The sequence below is a fragment of the Chiloscyllium plagiosum genome, unplaced genomic scaffold (assembly GCF_037043375.1).
Source record: "Chiloscyllium plagiosum isolate Xiang-an unplaced genomic scaffold, Cpla_swu_hap1 HiC_scaffold_47, whole genome shotgun sequence".
Taxonomy (NCBI): Eukaryota; Metazoa; Chordata; class Chondrichthyes; order Orectolobiformes; family Hemiscylliidae; genus Chiloscyllium; species Chiloscyllium plagiosum.
In genome coordinates this window covers 18,473,097-18,488,593 of record NW_028270185.1, presented here as the reverse complement: position 1 = coordinate 18,488,593, position 15,497 = coordinate 18,473,097, and the positions used below count along the sequence as shown (strand labels likewise).

The window sequence follows — 15,497 nt, the reverse complement described above, 5'->3', positions numbered from 1 at the left end:
GTTGACCCCAGTGTTACCCCGAAAACTCCAAAACTAAGGAATCTCAAGGCCACATTTATCATTGGGAGCCTTTTCTGTTCCTTACTGACTAATGTGGAAGGCTGCAGGGGACCTGGGGCTAAATGAACAATTCTTTGGAACAGTCTGCACAGACATGTTGCCTTCTGTTGTGCTGTAATACACAAACATCTCTACTCACAGCCTGTCAAGTCCTGTAGCCATTTCCAGTGTGGTTGTTCCTCTCTTGCTAAGCTTCTGTTTGGGCTGTTGGGAAAAATTAAGCATTGGCAGAGGTTCAAGGAAATGCCATTAAACCAACAGTTCCCCTGACCTCATCTGGACAATCCAATCCCAGCTTATATCGCCCTTCCTTTCTCTCGTTCTATGTCCCTTCCCTCCTTTTTCCTTCCAAACCCATTGTCTGATACCCGCCTGTCCCTAAAATTTCATTCCTGCCTCACTTCTCCCTGTGCCCACTGTCCCTTGTACCCCCTCTCCCTCTCTGACCAACCTAGTTCTCCTGTGTTGTCCTTACCACCCATTGTATCCTCTCTGTCTACTATCTTCCATACTCAGCCTCCCCCCACAACTAACCAGAACTGACAACATTGACTAATTATTGTTTTAAGGCAATATTCAATTCTCTTGGAATGACTTGTTTTTCCTGCAGCTTTTGCCTCTATTTGGGAGTTAGACAAATCCTCTAGTCTCGTTCTAAATCCCCAGGAACTGGTCTTTTCAAATCAGGGTTTGAGCTCGCAGGCACATTCCAGCACAATGTGCTGTAAAAACTGGCTGTCTCTCGCTGTGTTCTCTCTCTCTCTCTCTCTCTCTCTCTCTCACACACTTATCCTGGTAGACTGACTGGTCTGAGAGTTTTAAGAATCTCTTTTGGAAAGTCTGTAACCTGACCCTACAAATTGCATCCCGTGGACCCGCTCTCAAAACCCACCTCCATGTCAACGTAAATCATATAGGTCTTAGATCCACGCAGAAATGCTAACGAGCTACCCCTCAAGTCTGTTCTGTTATGTTGATGAAATTAGATGGGATCAACAGATTCCTCCCTGGTCCCAGTGAAGTTTGAATTTCTAAATGGCAAAATCACCTCCCCTTATATATGTGCAAAGACTATATATAGTTCAACATCAGCAAGTCAGCCAGATTACTTAAGTAACACAGAAAACAGGAACAGGAATATACCATTCGGCCTTTCCGGTTCACTCTGCCATTCATTATGATCATGACTGATCATTCAACTCAATCGCCTGTTCCTGATTTTCACCCATATCCTTTGATCCCCATTAGCCCCAATTGCTATACCCAACTCCTCCTTGAAGGCGTACAACATTTGACCTCAACTGTTTGCTGTGGTAGTGAATTCCTCAGGCTAACCACTCCCAAAGGGAAGAAAGTGGGGTCACATGACCTATTCTTAGAAAAACTACCACGTTGAAACCTGTATCATCATCTCATCAGCAAAGTTTGAAACGGCTTCTAATTCATGATTTCAAATAGTTTCTGTAAAACAAATGGTTCGTGTGGGACACCTTCCATCGTTTACCTGATCTGAGTAATTGCTTTTAACCCCTACTGTTAACAGGTTAGCGTGTGATATTCTGCTATTCCTCTTGTCTCCATAAGGTCTTAGCTCAGCCCTCAGCCAAACACCTCAGCACCTGTTGCTGGCCTTAAGAATCCAAATGCTTTTTTTTGCCATATTCCCCATGTCCATACTCTTTCGTTACTTCAAAGGATGCACTAATTGGGTCTCAGTCCCAATTGCAGCCCTCAGAACCCAGTTCCCAGCCATGAAGCCAAGACCTTAGCTCCCAATTTCTACTCCATCATTAAGATGTCCCTTTGGAATCCCTTTCTTATATAACTGATTTTGGATGTGAATGTAGGACGTATGGTTAGTAAGTTTGCAGATGACACCAACTTGGCAGTGTACTGGCCAGTGAAGGTGCTAATCTCAGAGTGATCAGATTAGATTACTTACAGTGTGGAAACAGGCCCTTCGGCCTGACAAGTCCACACCGACCCACCGAAGCGCAACCCACCCAGACCCATTCCCCTACATTTACCCCTTCACCTAACACTACGGGCAATTTAGCATGGCCAATTCACCTAACCTGCACATTTTTGGATTGTGGGAGGAAACCGGAGCACCCGGAGGAAACCCAGGCAGACACGGGGAGAATGTGCAAACTCCACACAGAGTCTCCTGAAGCAGGAATTGAACCCGGGTCTCTGGCGCTGTGAGGTAACAGTGCTAACCACTGTGCCACCATGCCACCCACAAATGGGCCAATGGACTGAGGATTGGTAGATGGAGTTTAATTTAGATAAATGTGAGATGTTACATTTTAGAAAGGCAAATCAGGTCAGGACGTATATACTTAATGGTAAGATCCTAGGGAGTGTTGCTGAACAAAGAGACTTAGGGGTGCGGGCACATAGTTCTCTGAAAGGGGAGTTGTAGGTAGATAGGGTGTGGAAGGCATTTGGTACACTTGCCTTTATTGGTCAGTGCATCAACTGTAGGAGCTGGGATGTCATGTTGCACTGTACAGGACATTGGTGAAGCCACTTATGGAATACTGCATTCTGGTCTCCCTGCTATAGGAAAGATGTTGTGAAACTTGAAAGGGTTCAGAAAAGATTTACAAGGATGTTGCCAGGGTTGGAGTGTTTGAGTTATAGGGAGAGGCTGAATAGGCTGAGGCTGTTTTTTCCTGGAGCATCGGAGGCTGAGGGGTGACCTTATAGAGGTTTATAAAATCATGAGGGGCATGGACAGGGTAAATAGACAAGGTCTTTTCCCTGGGTTGGGATGAGCCCATAACTAAAGGGCATAGGTTCAGGGTGAGAGGGGAAAGATATAAAAGAGACCTAAGGGGCAACTATTTCACACAGAGAGTGGTGTGTGTGCGGAATGGGCTGCCAGAGGTGGTGGTCTAGGCTGGTACAGTTAGAACATTTAAAAGGCATCTGGATGGGTACGTGAATAGGAAGGGTTTAAGAGGGATCGGGCCATATTCAGGTAAATCGGACTGAATCAGTTTAGGAAAATCAGGTTATCATGGATGATATGGACTGTAAGGTCTGTTGTTCCCATGCTTTACAAGTCTGACTCTATAATCACAGAATTTTTACAACACAAAGATGCCAATTGGCCCATTATTCCTGGACTGTTTTTGTTACTTAGTCCCAATCTCCTGCTTTTTCCCTATAAGCCTGCATACCAAACAATATACTGCCCTTTAAGAATATCTCAATGGAACCTGCCTCCACTTTTCCAGAGGGTGCATTCCAGACCCTAACTACTCACCGTGTGAAAATGTTTCTTTTCCCCCCTCACATCACCCTTGCTTCATTTGCACATCACTTTTAATCTATGCCTTTTTGTTCTTGTTTCTTTTGCGAGGGGGAATAGCTTCTCCCTATCTACTCTCTCTAACCCGCTTGTGACTTTGAAAACTTCAGTCAGATCTCATCTCGACAACAGTGCCAACTCCAATCTGTCCTCACAAGGGCGGCAAGGTGGCTCAGTGGTGAGCACTGTTGTCTCACAGCACCAGCAACCTGCGTTCAATTCCAGCCTCGGGTGTGGAGTTTGCACATTTCCCTGGGTCTGTGTGGGTTTCCTCCACGTGCTCTGGTTTCCTCCCACAGTGCAAAGATGTGCAGATTAGGTGAATTGGCCACATTAAATTGACCATAATGTTCAGAGATGCGTAGGTTAGGTGTAGTCAGGGGTAAAAAGTAGACTAACACCGTAGGGGAACGGGTTTGAGTTGGATATTCTCCGAAGGGTTGGTGTGGAACTTGTTGAGCTGAAGGGTCTGTTTCCACACTGTAGGGATTCTAACTGAAGTTTTGCATTTCTGGAATTATTCTTGCAAACCATTTCTATGCACACACTCCAGCACATTCACATCTTTCCAACAATAAAGGGGCCAACAACTGTCCACAATACTCATTCTCCAGAAGTTGTACAATTTTAGTATCATCTCCCTGCTCTGGCACTCCATGCCCTGATTAATAAAGCCAAATACATTATGTTGTATTGACTCCTCACTCCAGCTGTCCTGTAAACCTCTGTTACATTCACAGACACACACACAGACAGACGTTCCTCTGCTCCCATACCCTCTTCAAAATTGGACCACCTATTTTATATTCTCTTTCAATATTCCCCTGACCAAAGTGTTTCACCTGATACATCTCTGCATTGAACTTCATTAGATTAGATTAGATTACTTACAGTGTGGAAATAGGCCCTTCGGCCCAACAAGTCCACACCGACCCGCTGAAGCGCACCCACCCAGACTCATTCCCCTATGTTTACCCCTGCACCTAACACTACGGGCAATTTAGCATGGCCAATTCACCTGACCTGCACATTTTTGGATTGTGGGAGGAAACCGGAGCACCCAGAGGAAACCCACACAGTCACGGGGAGAATGCGCAAACTCCACAGTGACCCCAGCTGGGAGTGGGCACGTGTGAGTGGAGGGGGGAGAAACCAGTGACCCCAGCTGGGGGCAGGGCGCATAGTGTGGGGGACAGAGGGCGCATAGTGTGGGGGACAGTGACCCCAGCAGGGGGTGGGGCACTGGGAGGGGGGGGGGGGGGGGGGAGAAGCTGTACCATCCCCCCAGCCAGGGACAATGCACATAGGGAGGAACCTTACCCCCAGCAGTATGCGTACAGGTGAGGTGCGGCCCCAATGAGGAACGAGGCACGTAGGGGGGAGCTGTATCCCAATGATGAAAACATGAGGTAGTAAATGGAAGTTTGACCTTCACTGACCTCCAGCATTCGAAGCCACTGCTTCACGTATCTGGCCCTTGCCTTGGGGCCCACCCTCTGACTTTGGAACCAGTCTGAGTGGCTTCGTCCTGGCCACTCTCTCGTTGCCTCTTGTTGCCACGTCTGGAGTCCGTTCCTCTTCCTCAGTTTCCCAGTGAGTGGCTTTTCAACAGCATCAGCGACATCTGGAGATAAAGACATCAATGCTGTGATCTACTGGCATTGGCCAACTCTGTTATGGGCTCTGCTTGATTTCCATGTCCCAATTCCCAAAATTTGTTTGTCTCATTGTTCCCATCGTCCTCAGTATGGCTGTCAAGGAAGATTGAGAAAATCAAATTTAAAAAAGGGATGGTGACAAAGGAGAAAGTGAGGACTGCAGATGCTGGAGATCAGAGCTGAAACTTTATTGCTGGAAAAGTGCAGCATGTCAGGCAGCATCCAAGAAGCAGGAGAATCGACATTTCGGAAGGGCTCATGCCCGAAACGTCGATTCTCCTGCTCCTTGGATGCTGCCTGACCTACTGCGCTTTTCCATGGTGACAAAGGGTACAGTAAAGGGGTTTAAAACATCCTCAAGAGGGTATGGATAATGTTCCTAACCCCAGGCAAGGAGTTAGAAATATACAGCACAGAAACAGACCCTTCAGCCCAATTTATCCACGTCAACCTGGTTTCCGAAACTGAACTAGTTCCATGTGCCTGCCTTTACCCCATATCCCTCGAAACCTTTCCTATCCATGTACCTTGTCTAAATGTTACCATTGTACCCACTTCCACCATTTCCTCTGGCAGCTCATTTCATACATGCACCACCCTCTGTGTGAACAAGTTTCCCTGCAGGTCCCTTTAAATCTTTCCACTCTCATCTTAAACCTAAGCCCTCTAGTTTTGGACTCCCCTACACTGGGGACAAGACCTTGGCTATTCACCTTATCCACGCCCCTCATGATTTTATAAACCTCTAAGATCATCTCTCAGCCTCCTATGCTCCATGAGAAAAAGTCCCAGCCTATTCAACCTCCTTATAACTCAAACCTCCAGTCTTGGTAACATGCTTGTAAAATCTTTTTTACACCTTTTCCAGTTTAATAGCATCCTTCCTATTAGCAGGGTGACCAGAATTGTCCACAATACTCCAGATGTGGTCTTACCAATATCTGGTACAGATCTAACAAAGTCCCAACTCCTATATTCAGTACTCTGACCGATGAAAGAAAGTGTGTCAAATGCCTTCTACCCCAGCTGTGATGCCACTTCCAAGGAACTATGAACCTGCACCCCTGGGTCTTTCTGACACTGTTCAAGGCCCTATCATTAACTGTGGAAGTCCTGGCCTGATTTGTCTTACCAAAACACAACACCTTGCAGTGTCTAAATTGAACGTCATTTGCCATTCCTCAGCTCCCTCACCCAGTTGATCATTGTACATCATTGTACTCTTAGATATCTTTGATGTCATTTGCAAATTTACAAACAATGCCTCCTATATCCTCATTGAAATTATTTATTTAAACAATGAACATCAGTGGACCTAGCACCAATCCTTGTGGCACACCGCTGGTCACAGGCTTCTAGTCTGAGCAACAACCCTCCACCATCACCCTCTGTCTCCTACCATCAAGCCAATTTTGTATCCAGTTGGCTAGCTCTCCCTGGTTCACATGTAACCTAACCTTACTAACCAGACTACAACATGGAACCTTGTTGAAGGCCTTGCTAAATCCAATGTAGACAATGTCTACTGCTCTTCCTTCGTCTACCTTCTCGTGTGATCTCAAAAAAAAAACTAAAATTTTGTTAGACATGCACAAAGCCATGTTGACTATCCCTAATCAATCCTTGCCTTTCCAAATTCATATAGATCCTGTCTCTCAGAATCCTGTCGAACGACTTAAACACACTGACGTTAGACTCACTGGTCTGTAGTTCCCTGGTTTTGCCTTGCAACTTCTCAAACAACGACACAGCATTAACCACCCTCCAGACTTCTGACACCTCACTCGTGGCTACAAAGTTCTCTGCTAGGGGCTCTGCAATTCTTCCCTAGCTTCCCTCAATGTCCTGGGATACACTTGATCAGGTCCCAGGGATGTATCTACCTTTATGACCTCCAGCACCACCTTTTCTGTATTGTGGACTCTTTTCAAGACATCACTATTTATTTTGAGTTCCCTAGCTTCCACATCTTTCTCCACTGTAAATACTGACGCAAACGTTTTGCAGGAAGCTTTTGACAGTAAATAAGGGCTTACTATTTCCTGTAACAGAACGGTCAGTAATCAGAGGATATCAATTTCTGATCATTGGGAAAAGGTCCAGAGGAGAGGAGAAGGTTTTTAATTTTAAAAACACTGATGACATGAAATGTACCGACTGAAATGGTGGTGGGTACATATTAAAAAGCGTTTGTAATATGGGCGGCACAGTGGTTAACACTGTTGCCTCACAGCACCGGGGACTCTTGGGTGACCGTCTGTGTGGGTTTCTGTCGGGTGCTCCGGTTTCCTCCCATATTGGCCTTGCTAAATTGCCCGTTAGTATCTGATGATGTACAGGCCTGGTGGGTTAGTCATGATAAATACAAGGTTATGGGGGGTAAGATAGGGGTGGGTATGGGTGGGATGCCCTTTGGAGCGTCAGTGCAGACTTGATCGGCTGGATGGCCTCTTTCTGCACTGAGAGAGGGGAATGGGATCAAACAGATAATTATTTTTAACAGTTGGGAAAGACACAGTGGGGATCTGTCCAAATCTGGCCGTGGCCAGGTGAGACAGTATTCTGCCAGATTCTTTCAAGTCTGCAACTCATGGAGCCAAGGAAGTGGAATAGAGGATCAAACTGAGCCAATGGCCAGACAGGGAGAGCAATGGATAGGTGGAATCAAGTGTATGTTTGCATCAATCAGGAACTGCAGGCAATCTGTGGCAAACAAAGGGCCAAAAGGATAAACAGTGGGAATTTTGATGCTTCTTACAAAATCCTATAAATCACATTATTTCAGACAGACCGTCCCCCTTCACCACGGACTCCCCTCCCTGGAACCTCCCTCCGAAAAGATCCTCAAACGTAAATCTATCCCATGCCTTACTCTCTACACTCCCCACTCCCACCACTAGATCCTACCTCAAACCTCTGGGTTCTCCCACTGGAACCCTCAGTGTTCCCTCCACACACCTAAATTCTCCCATTCTCAGCAAGAGGTCTCTCTCTCTCTCTTCTTTCTCCCCTGCCCTGAGCCCCCATGACCTCTGGACCCCTTCCAATCCAGTCGCCCGTTCCCTTGTGCCTGATGTGTAGTGTTCAGTTGACTGCAGTGGATAGGGGAAAGAGACAGACATAGAGAGGAGCATTCCCTTACCACAGGAGAGTCTGTCTCTGACTTGCAACTGGGTGTCAAACAGAGGACCGTAGTCACCTGATACTGTGTTAACTTCAGAGTCGCACTGACAGCCCACATCCATCTGGGGGGAAACAGTAACAGTAGTGAGCACAGTGAGCAGCACAGCCAGAGTGGGAGGTGGCTGGGGGGCAGTGGGATAGGATGGATAGAGAGACAGACAGCTAGGAGGGGTGAGAGAGACACATACAGCGGAGGTGGGGGGTGGGGGGGGGGGGGGGGCAGAGACAGAGTGGATATAGATAGAGAGAGAGAGAGAGAGAGAGAGACAGACAGCTGGGGGTGGGGGGGAAAAGAAGAGAGAGAGACACACACACACAGTTGGAGAGAGAGAGAGAGAGAGAGACACACAGCTAGAGGGGGAGAGAGGGAGAAAGACAGCCATGTTGGGGGGGGGGGGGGGGGGAAGAGGAGAGAGACAGACAGAAAACATGAATGAGAGAGCGAGGTGGAGAGAAAGTGTGTGTGTCAGGCAGCCGGAGAAAATCAGAGACAGATAGACAGACAGACAGACAGAGAGAGACAGAGAGCTGGACACAAGCAAGAGAGACAGACAGAGAAACAGAGAAAGAGAGAGAGACAGACGGAGAGCTGGACACACACACAGAGACCATTACCAGATACTGAATTGCTGATGTTATAGAACCACTCACCTCAAAGCATGAACAAACGATCCAGAGATACAATCAAGTCCTATAAGCAACTGGGGAATTTCATTTCAATTAAACAAACAAACTGGCACTGTGGTGGACAATTGGTCAATGATTTAATGACATGGCAGAGTAAGGCCCAACAGGTTGAACTCCCTGCTCCTGTCCCTCTGTTATTAAAATACAAGGCTGAAAGCTTCGCAACCACCTTCAACCAGCAGTGTCGCGTTGATGACCCACCTTAACTTCCTCCTACCATCTCAGGTTCCGATCTTCAGCCAATTCTATTCCCTCCTGGATATAACCCGGTTCGTGACAACACTCTAGTTACAGCAGTGTACTCGTCCTCCAGAATTAGCCAGGGTCTGAGCCACACCTCCCCAGTATTGTTCCAACACTGGCCTTTACCCAACAACATGGAAACTTGCCCAGGTATCATAAATCAAGATGCACAAAGTTAACCTTTGAACCCATGACATATCATACCCAAAAATGGGCATCAACTCACATGCAGATTACAACACCAATGTTAGCGTTGGTGGAGAAATTTGACCAAAATAAGTAATTCAAATTAAAAACGCAGTGTGGCATGTACATTGAATGAATGAATCGCTCAACATTTTAACCAAACATTAAACCATCTTGCAAACTTCAAATTCATTGTCTTTGACAAATCACTTCTGTCACTGTGGCTCTGGTGTAATCACAAGGATCACTTTCAGAATCAACTCGCCACAAAAGATTCACTTTAATTTCATTGGATATTCCAAATTTTGTGGACAATCAGACAACAATTTGTGAACCAACAGAAGTCACAGGATGAGGGCATCGCTGCTTAGGGCAGTATTTACTGCCCATCCCTAATTGCCCAGAGGACAGTTCAGAGTCAACCACATTGTTGTGGGTCTAGAGTCACATGTAGGCTAGACCAGGTAAGGACAACAGATTTCTTCCCTAAAGGATATTAGTGAAACAGATTGTTTTTTTCTGACAACAGTTCCATGGTCATCAAACTCTTAATTCTAGCTTTTTATTGAATTCAAGTTCCACCATCTGCTGTGGCAAGGTTTGTACCCAGGTCCCCAGACACTCCGTTTGGATTAATAGCCTGGTGATAATACCACTAAGCCATCACCTCCCCCAAAATCCTTCATAGCTTTCTGCAGTCTTCCCCCTCCCGCTTGCCCCCCACCCCCATTTATTTAACATTCACCTCCTTTAGTCTTCCTGCCAAAAGTGCATAACCTCACCATTTCACTGTCATGCTTTTGCCTAGGACACCTAACCTCTGTATTGCGTCTTCTCAGGAAGACAAGAAGCCACCAACCAGCCCATGACAAACTCAGTCTATCCAATAGCAGGTTTGGAATGAGGCTGGTCAGGATGGTCCTTGCTAAACAGGTTCAGGACAAGCCAGGTTCCCTATGCAGCTGAGGTCTCTGTACAAACCCTTTATGTACTGAAGGTTAGACACAAAAGGTCACACATTACTGAGGAGCGTCCCTCTCTACAGATGGGAGTCATCACCTTACCTCAGCAAACAAGGAGAAAAGCACTTGGCTTTGGAGGTTTTCTTTCACATTAATAACAACAACACTGGCAACTCAGGACTTAGCTGAGCAGTATTGTTCTCACCTGCTGTGTTGTGCTGGAGTCATACATCCATTCACCATGGATCCACCGGTTTCTCCTACAGCCCCACGGTCCTGATGCCATCGCCAATCCATCAGGCTGGTCTGAAATGGAGGACACATTATGCAGGATCTGTCTGTCTCCAGCACCTGTTCATCCACTAACACCTGAAGAGGGAGACCCTCATCACTCTCAGAGCCGAATCCGTTCAGATGTCCCCCATCCCATTCTCACACCTCAGAATGTATCAAAGGCATCTACTTGCTCAAGAATAGTCTGTTCACCAAAATCAGCGACTTTCAGAGGCTCAAAAATGAACCCTGCTCCATTGTCAGTGACTTGCAAGGGAGTCAACAGACTACAAGGGTGACAGGATGTCCAACTCTAGTGTGGAGTAGAGTCATATCGCACAGAAACAGACCCTTCCATCTAACCAGTCCATGACGAACATAATCCCAAATTAAACTAGTCCCTAATGCCCGCACTTGGTCCATATCCCTCCAAACATTTCTTACTCATGTACTTATCGAAAAATCTTTTAAATGTAGTAACTGTAGCCGTATCCACCACTTCCTCTGGATGTTCATTCCACACATGAACCACTGTGTAAAAAGAAAAAAATTGATCGTGTCTTTTCAAAAATCTTTCTTCTCTCACCTTAAAAATATACCCCTTGTCTTGAAACCTCCCATCCTATTCACCTGCTAGTCACCTCATCTATACCCCTCATGATTTTATAAACCTCTATAAAGGTCACCCCTTAACCTCCTATGCTGCAGTGAGAAAAGTCCCAGCCTATCCAGCCTCTCAAAACCTACATTTCCAGCAACATCCTGGTAAATCTCTTCTGAATGGCGTAACGATGCAATGGGATCGTGATGTACAACTCTTTACCACAGAGTGATATTGAGGCTATGTCATTCACTATATTCAAGGTGAGATAGATTCTAAATCTGTAAGTGAATTAAGAATTATGGTGGAAAGACACGGATTAGAACAGTTTGGTGCTCGTTTTTCACTGGCACAGATGTGGTCGGCTGAAGTCCCTTTCTCACGGGCTGTAGATCTTGATGACTCCAAGTGGAGTTGAGGATTATCAGATCAGCCATGATCTCACCGAATGGTGGAGCAGACTTGATGGGCCAAATGGCCTACTTCTGCGCTAATGTCTTATTGTCCTTCTGATGTAATGGGGACATCAGCAGTCACACGCTAGAGATGGAGGAGAGAGACTGGTTTGTACCGGTGAGAGATGCCCTTACCTTGGCAAAATAAAGTTGCACAATAGAGGAAATGAAATTGTTTAGCAGAAACCTACCAGAATCAGATTCTTGTTCCTCTTTGGCAGAAATGGACCATGGGTGCACCAGGAGAAATCAAAATAGCATTGCAAAGTAGAACCAAGCCCTGGTCTTGGTGTCAATGTTGGTGACACTTCTCCAAATACAAATTGTTCCATCCAGATTTTGTCAATGGGACCAATCAGATAATGATTCCAAGGGGAGGATTCAGAGATACACTGAATCGATAGTAATATCAGCACCAGTTGGTCAGTCACTGCCCCTTGCTGCAGCCATTGAGGATGGTGAAGGTTCACAGAGATGAAAATGTGTTGCTGGAAAAGCGCAGCAGGTCAGGTAGCATCCAGGGAACAGGAGAATCGACGTTTCGGGCATAAGCCCTTCTTCAGGAAGTCGATTCTCCTGTTCCCTGGATGCTGCCTGACCTGCTGCGCTTTTCCAGCATCACATTTTCAGCTCTGATCTCCAGCATCTGCAGACCTCACTTTCTCCTCAAGGTTCAGAGAGAGGAAAGCTTAAGGAGCTGTGGACAGGGCCATCATGGAAGTGGAATCGTACTGGGGCTTTCAGGTCAGAAAGCTGAGGTAGCAGCTCGATACTTTGCTGGAGGCAGTGGAGTCCATTGCATGCAGCCTACTGGGGTTAAAGAGACCTCCTAAAAGCACAGCATGGATACTTCAGCAAACACAACCTGATCAGAGATCCCACTGGCCAGGGGACCCCATCAAATAGGTTCCTTACTGACCTGCGTAGGCGAAAAAGTTGTTGTGAGGAAATGGTGTGTGGAAAAGCAAACTCATTTCCAATTGTATTATTGTCGGCCTTTGAGATAAACCTGACAGATGCTTTGCAGACAGAACTCACCCAATATGTCAGGCAGTGTGCAGACCCTGTCATACTCTGTGGAAATGCTAAAGCTCTTGACTGTTAGTCAAGTAGTTTTCTTTCATTCCCAGGATATGCCTGAGATACCATTTATTGCCCATCCCCAGCTGCCCCTTTGAGGTGGTGGGTGCTCAACTGTCTTCCTGAACTGTTATAGTCCACGTGCTGTAGGTAGATTCACAATGCTGTTAGGGAGGGTGTTCCAGGACTTTGTCAAGAGACAGAAGGACCAGGAATAAAAGTCTTCTGAGCCGGATGGGATTTATCCTAGGATTCTCTGGGAAACCAGGGAGGAGATTGCCGAGCCTTTGGCTTTGATCTTTATGTCGTCATTGTCCACAGGAATTGTGCCAGAAGGCTGGAGAATAGGGAATGTTGTTCTCTTATTCAAGGGGAGTAGAGACAACCCTGGTAATCGTAGACCTGTCAGCCTTACTTCAGTTGTGGGTAAAGTGTTGGAAAGGGTTATAAGAGATAGGATTTATAATCATCTCGAAAGAAATAAGTTGATTAGGGATAGTCAGCATGCTTTTGTGAAGGGTAGGTCATGCCTCACAAACCTTATTGAGTTCTTTGAGAAGGTGACCAAACAGGTGGATGAGGGTAAAGCAGTTGATGTGGTGTATATGGATTTCAGTAAGGTGTTTGATAAAGATCCCCACTGGAAGGCTGCTGCACAAAATACGGAGGCATGGGATTGAGGATGATTTAGTGGTTTGGATCATAAATTGGCTAGCTGAAAGAAGACAGAGGGTGGTGGTTGATGGGAAAGGTTCATCCTGGAGTTCAGTTACTAGTGGTGTACCGCAGGGATCACTTTGGGTCCACTGCTGTTTGTAATTTTTATAAATGACCTGGATGAGGGCATAGAAGGATAGGTTAGTACATTTGCAGGTGACACGAAGGTCGGTGGAGTTGTGGATAGTGACAAAGGATGCTGTGGGTTACACAGGAACATGGATTAAGCTGCAGAGCTGAGCTGAGAGGTGGCAAATGGAGTTTAATGCAGTAAAGTGTGAGGTGATTCATTTTGGAAGGAGTAACAGGAATGCAGAGTACTGGACTAATGGTAAGATTCTTGGTAGTGTAAATGAGCAGACAGATCTCGGTATCCAGGTATGTAGATCCTTGAAAGTTGCCATCCAGGTTGATAGGGTTGTTAAGGAGGCAGTGTGTTAGCTTTTATTGGTAGAGGGATCATGTTTCGGAGCCATGAAGTCATACTGCAGCTGTACACAACTCTGGTGTGGCCACATTTGGAGTATTGTGTACAGTTCTGGTCACCGCATTATAGGAAGGATATGGAAGCTTTGGAAAGGTTTCAGGAGGAGATTTACTAAGACGTTGCCTGGTATGGAGGGAAGGTCTTACGAGGAAAGGCTGAGGGACTTGAGGGTGTTTTCATTAGAGAGAAGGTTGAAAGGTGACTTAATTGAGACATATAAATCAGAGGGTTAGATAGAGTGGACTGTAAGAGCCTTTTTCCTCGGATGGTGATGGCTAGCATGAGAGGACATAGCTTTAAATTGAGAGGTGATAGATATAGGATAGATGTCAGAGGTAGTTTCTTTACTCGGTAGCGGAGGCGTGGAACACACTGCCCGCAACAGTAGTCGACTCGCCAACTTTAAGGGCATACGGACAAGAATAAAATAGTGTAGGTTAGATGGGTTTCAGATTGGTTTCACAGGTCAGCGCAACATCGAGGGCCGAAGGGCCTGTACTCTGCTGGAATGTTCCATGTTCTAAGTTTCTGAGTCAGGATGGCGGAGTGGTGAACATGCAGGTGGTTGTGTTCCCACATACTCTTTGTCCTTCAAAATGGAACTGGTTGTGGGTTTGGAAGGTGCTGTCTGAGAATCATGGGTGAATTTCCGCAGCACCTCTTGTAAATGGTACACACCGATGTTACTGAGTGTCAGTGGAGGGAGTGGATGTTTGTGGACATAGTGCCAATCAAATGGGCTGCTTTGTCCTGGATGGTGTCAAGCTTCTTGAACATTGTTGGAGATGCACCCATCCAGGCAAGTGAGGAGTATTCCATCACACTCCTGATGTGTCTCTTCTAGATGGTGGACAGTCTTTGGGGAGTCAAGGATTGTGTTACATGCTGCAGGATTCCTAGCCTCCAACCTGCAATTGTAGCCACTGTGTTAATGTGATGAGTCCAGTTGAGTTTCTGGTCAATGACAGGGGCTTCAGCAATAATAGTGCCATTGTCTGTCAGGAGGCAATGGTTCGATTTCTGTTGTTGGAAGTGGTCATTGCCTGGAACTTGAGGCACAAATGTTACTTGCTACTTGTCAGCCCATGTCTGGACATTAGATTAGATTCCCTACAGCGTGGAAACAGGCCCTTCTGCCCAACAAGTCCACACCGACCCTCCGAAGAGTAACCCACCCAGACCCATTCTACTGACCACTGTACCTAACCTATGGGCAATTTAGCACGGCCAGTTCACCAGACCTGCCCGTCTTTGGATTGTGGAAGGGAACCGGAGTACCCAGAGGAAATCCACGCAGACACAGGGAGAATGTGAAAACCCCACACAGTCGGGAATCGAACCCAGGTCCCTGGTGCTGTGAGGGAACAGTGCTAACCATTGAGCCATTGTGCCACCTCTTCCAGATCTTGTTGCATTTGAACATGCACTGCTTCAGTCTGAGTCGTAAACGGTGCTGAACTTTGTGTAATCAACAACAAACATCCAGACTTCTGTCCTTATGATGGAGGGAGGTTAATTAATGAAGATGGTTGGGGCACAGGACATACCCGAAGGAACTCCTGGAATTAAGATGACTGATTTCAGAC

At 46.3% G+C, this 15,497-nt stretch overlaps 2 protein-coding genes across 3 annotated transcripts in view; one reads left to right on the top strand and one right to left on the bottom strand.

The window, feature by feature from the left end:
• Positions 1 to 15,497, top strand: part of sptbn4b (spectrin, beta, non-erythrocytic 4b) — a 316,634-nt gene that overhangs the window by 23,329 nt on the left and 277,808 nt on the right. The window lies entirely within an intron of this gene.
• LOC122542877 (nesprin-2-like) overlaps positions 1 to 15,497 on the bottom strand; it is a 39,969-nt gene that overhangs the window by 4,138 nt on the left and 20,334 nt on the right. Inside the window, exons 8-11 of the mRNA XM_087984151.1 lie at positions 10,504 to 10,604; positions 8,180 to 8,282; positions 4,819 to 5,003; positions 200 to 264 (exon numbers count right to left, since the gene is read on the bottom strand). Of these exons, the coding sequence (XP_087840277.1) occupies positions 200 to 264; positions 4,819 to 5,003; positions 8,180 to 8,282; positions 10,504 to 10,604 (454 nt within the window). The remainder of the gene's footprint in view (positions 1 to 199; positions 265 to 4,818; positions 5,004 to 8,179; positions 8,283 to 10,503; positions 10,605 to 15,497) is intronic.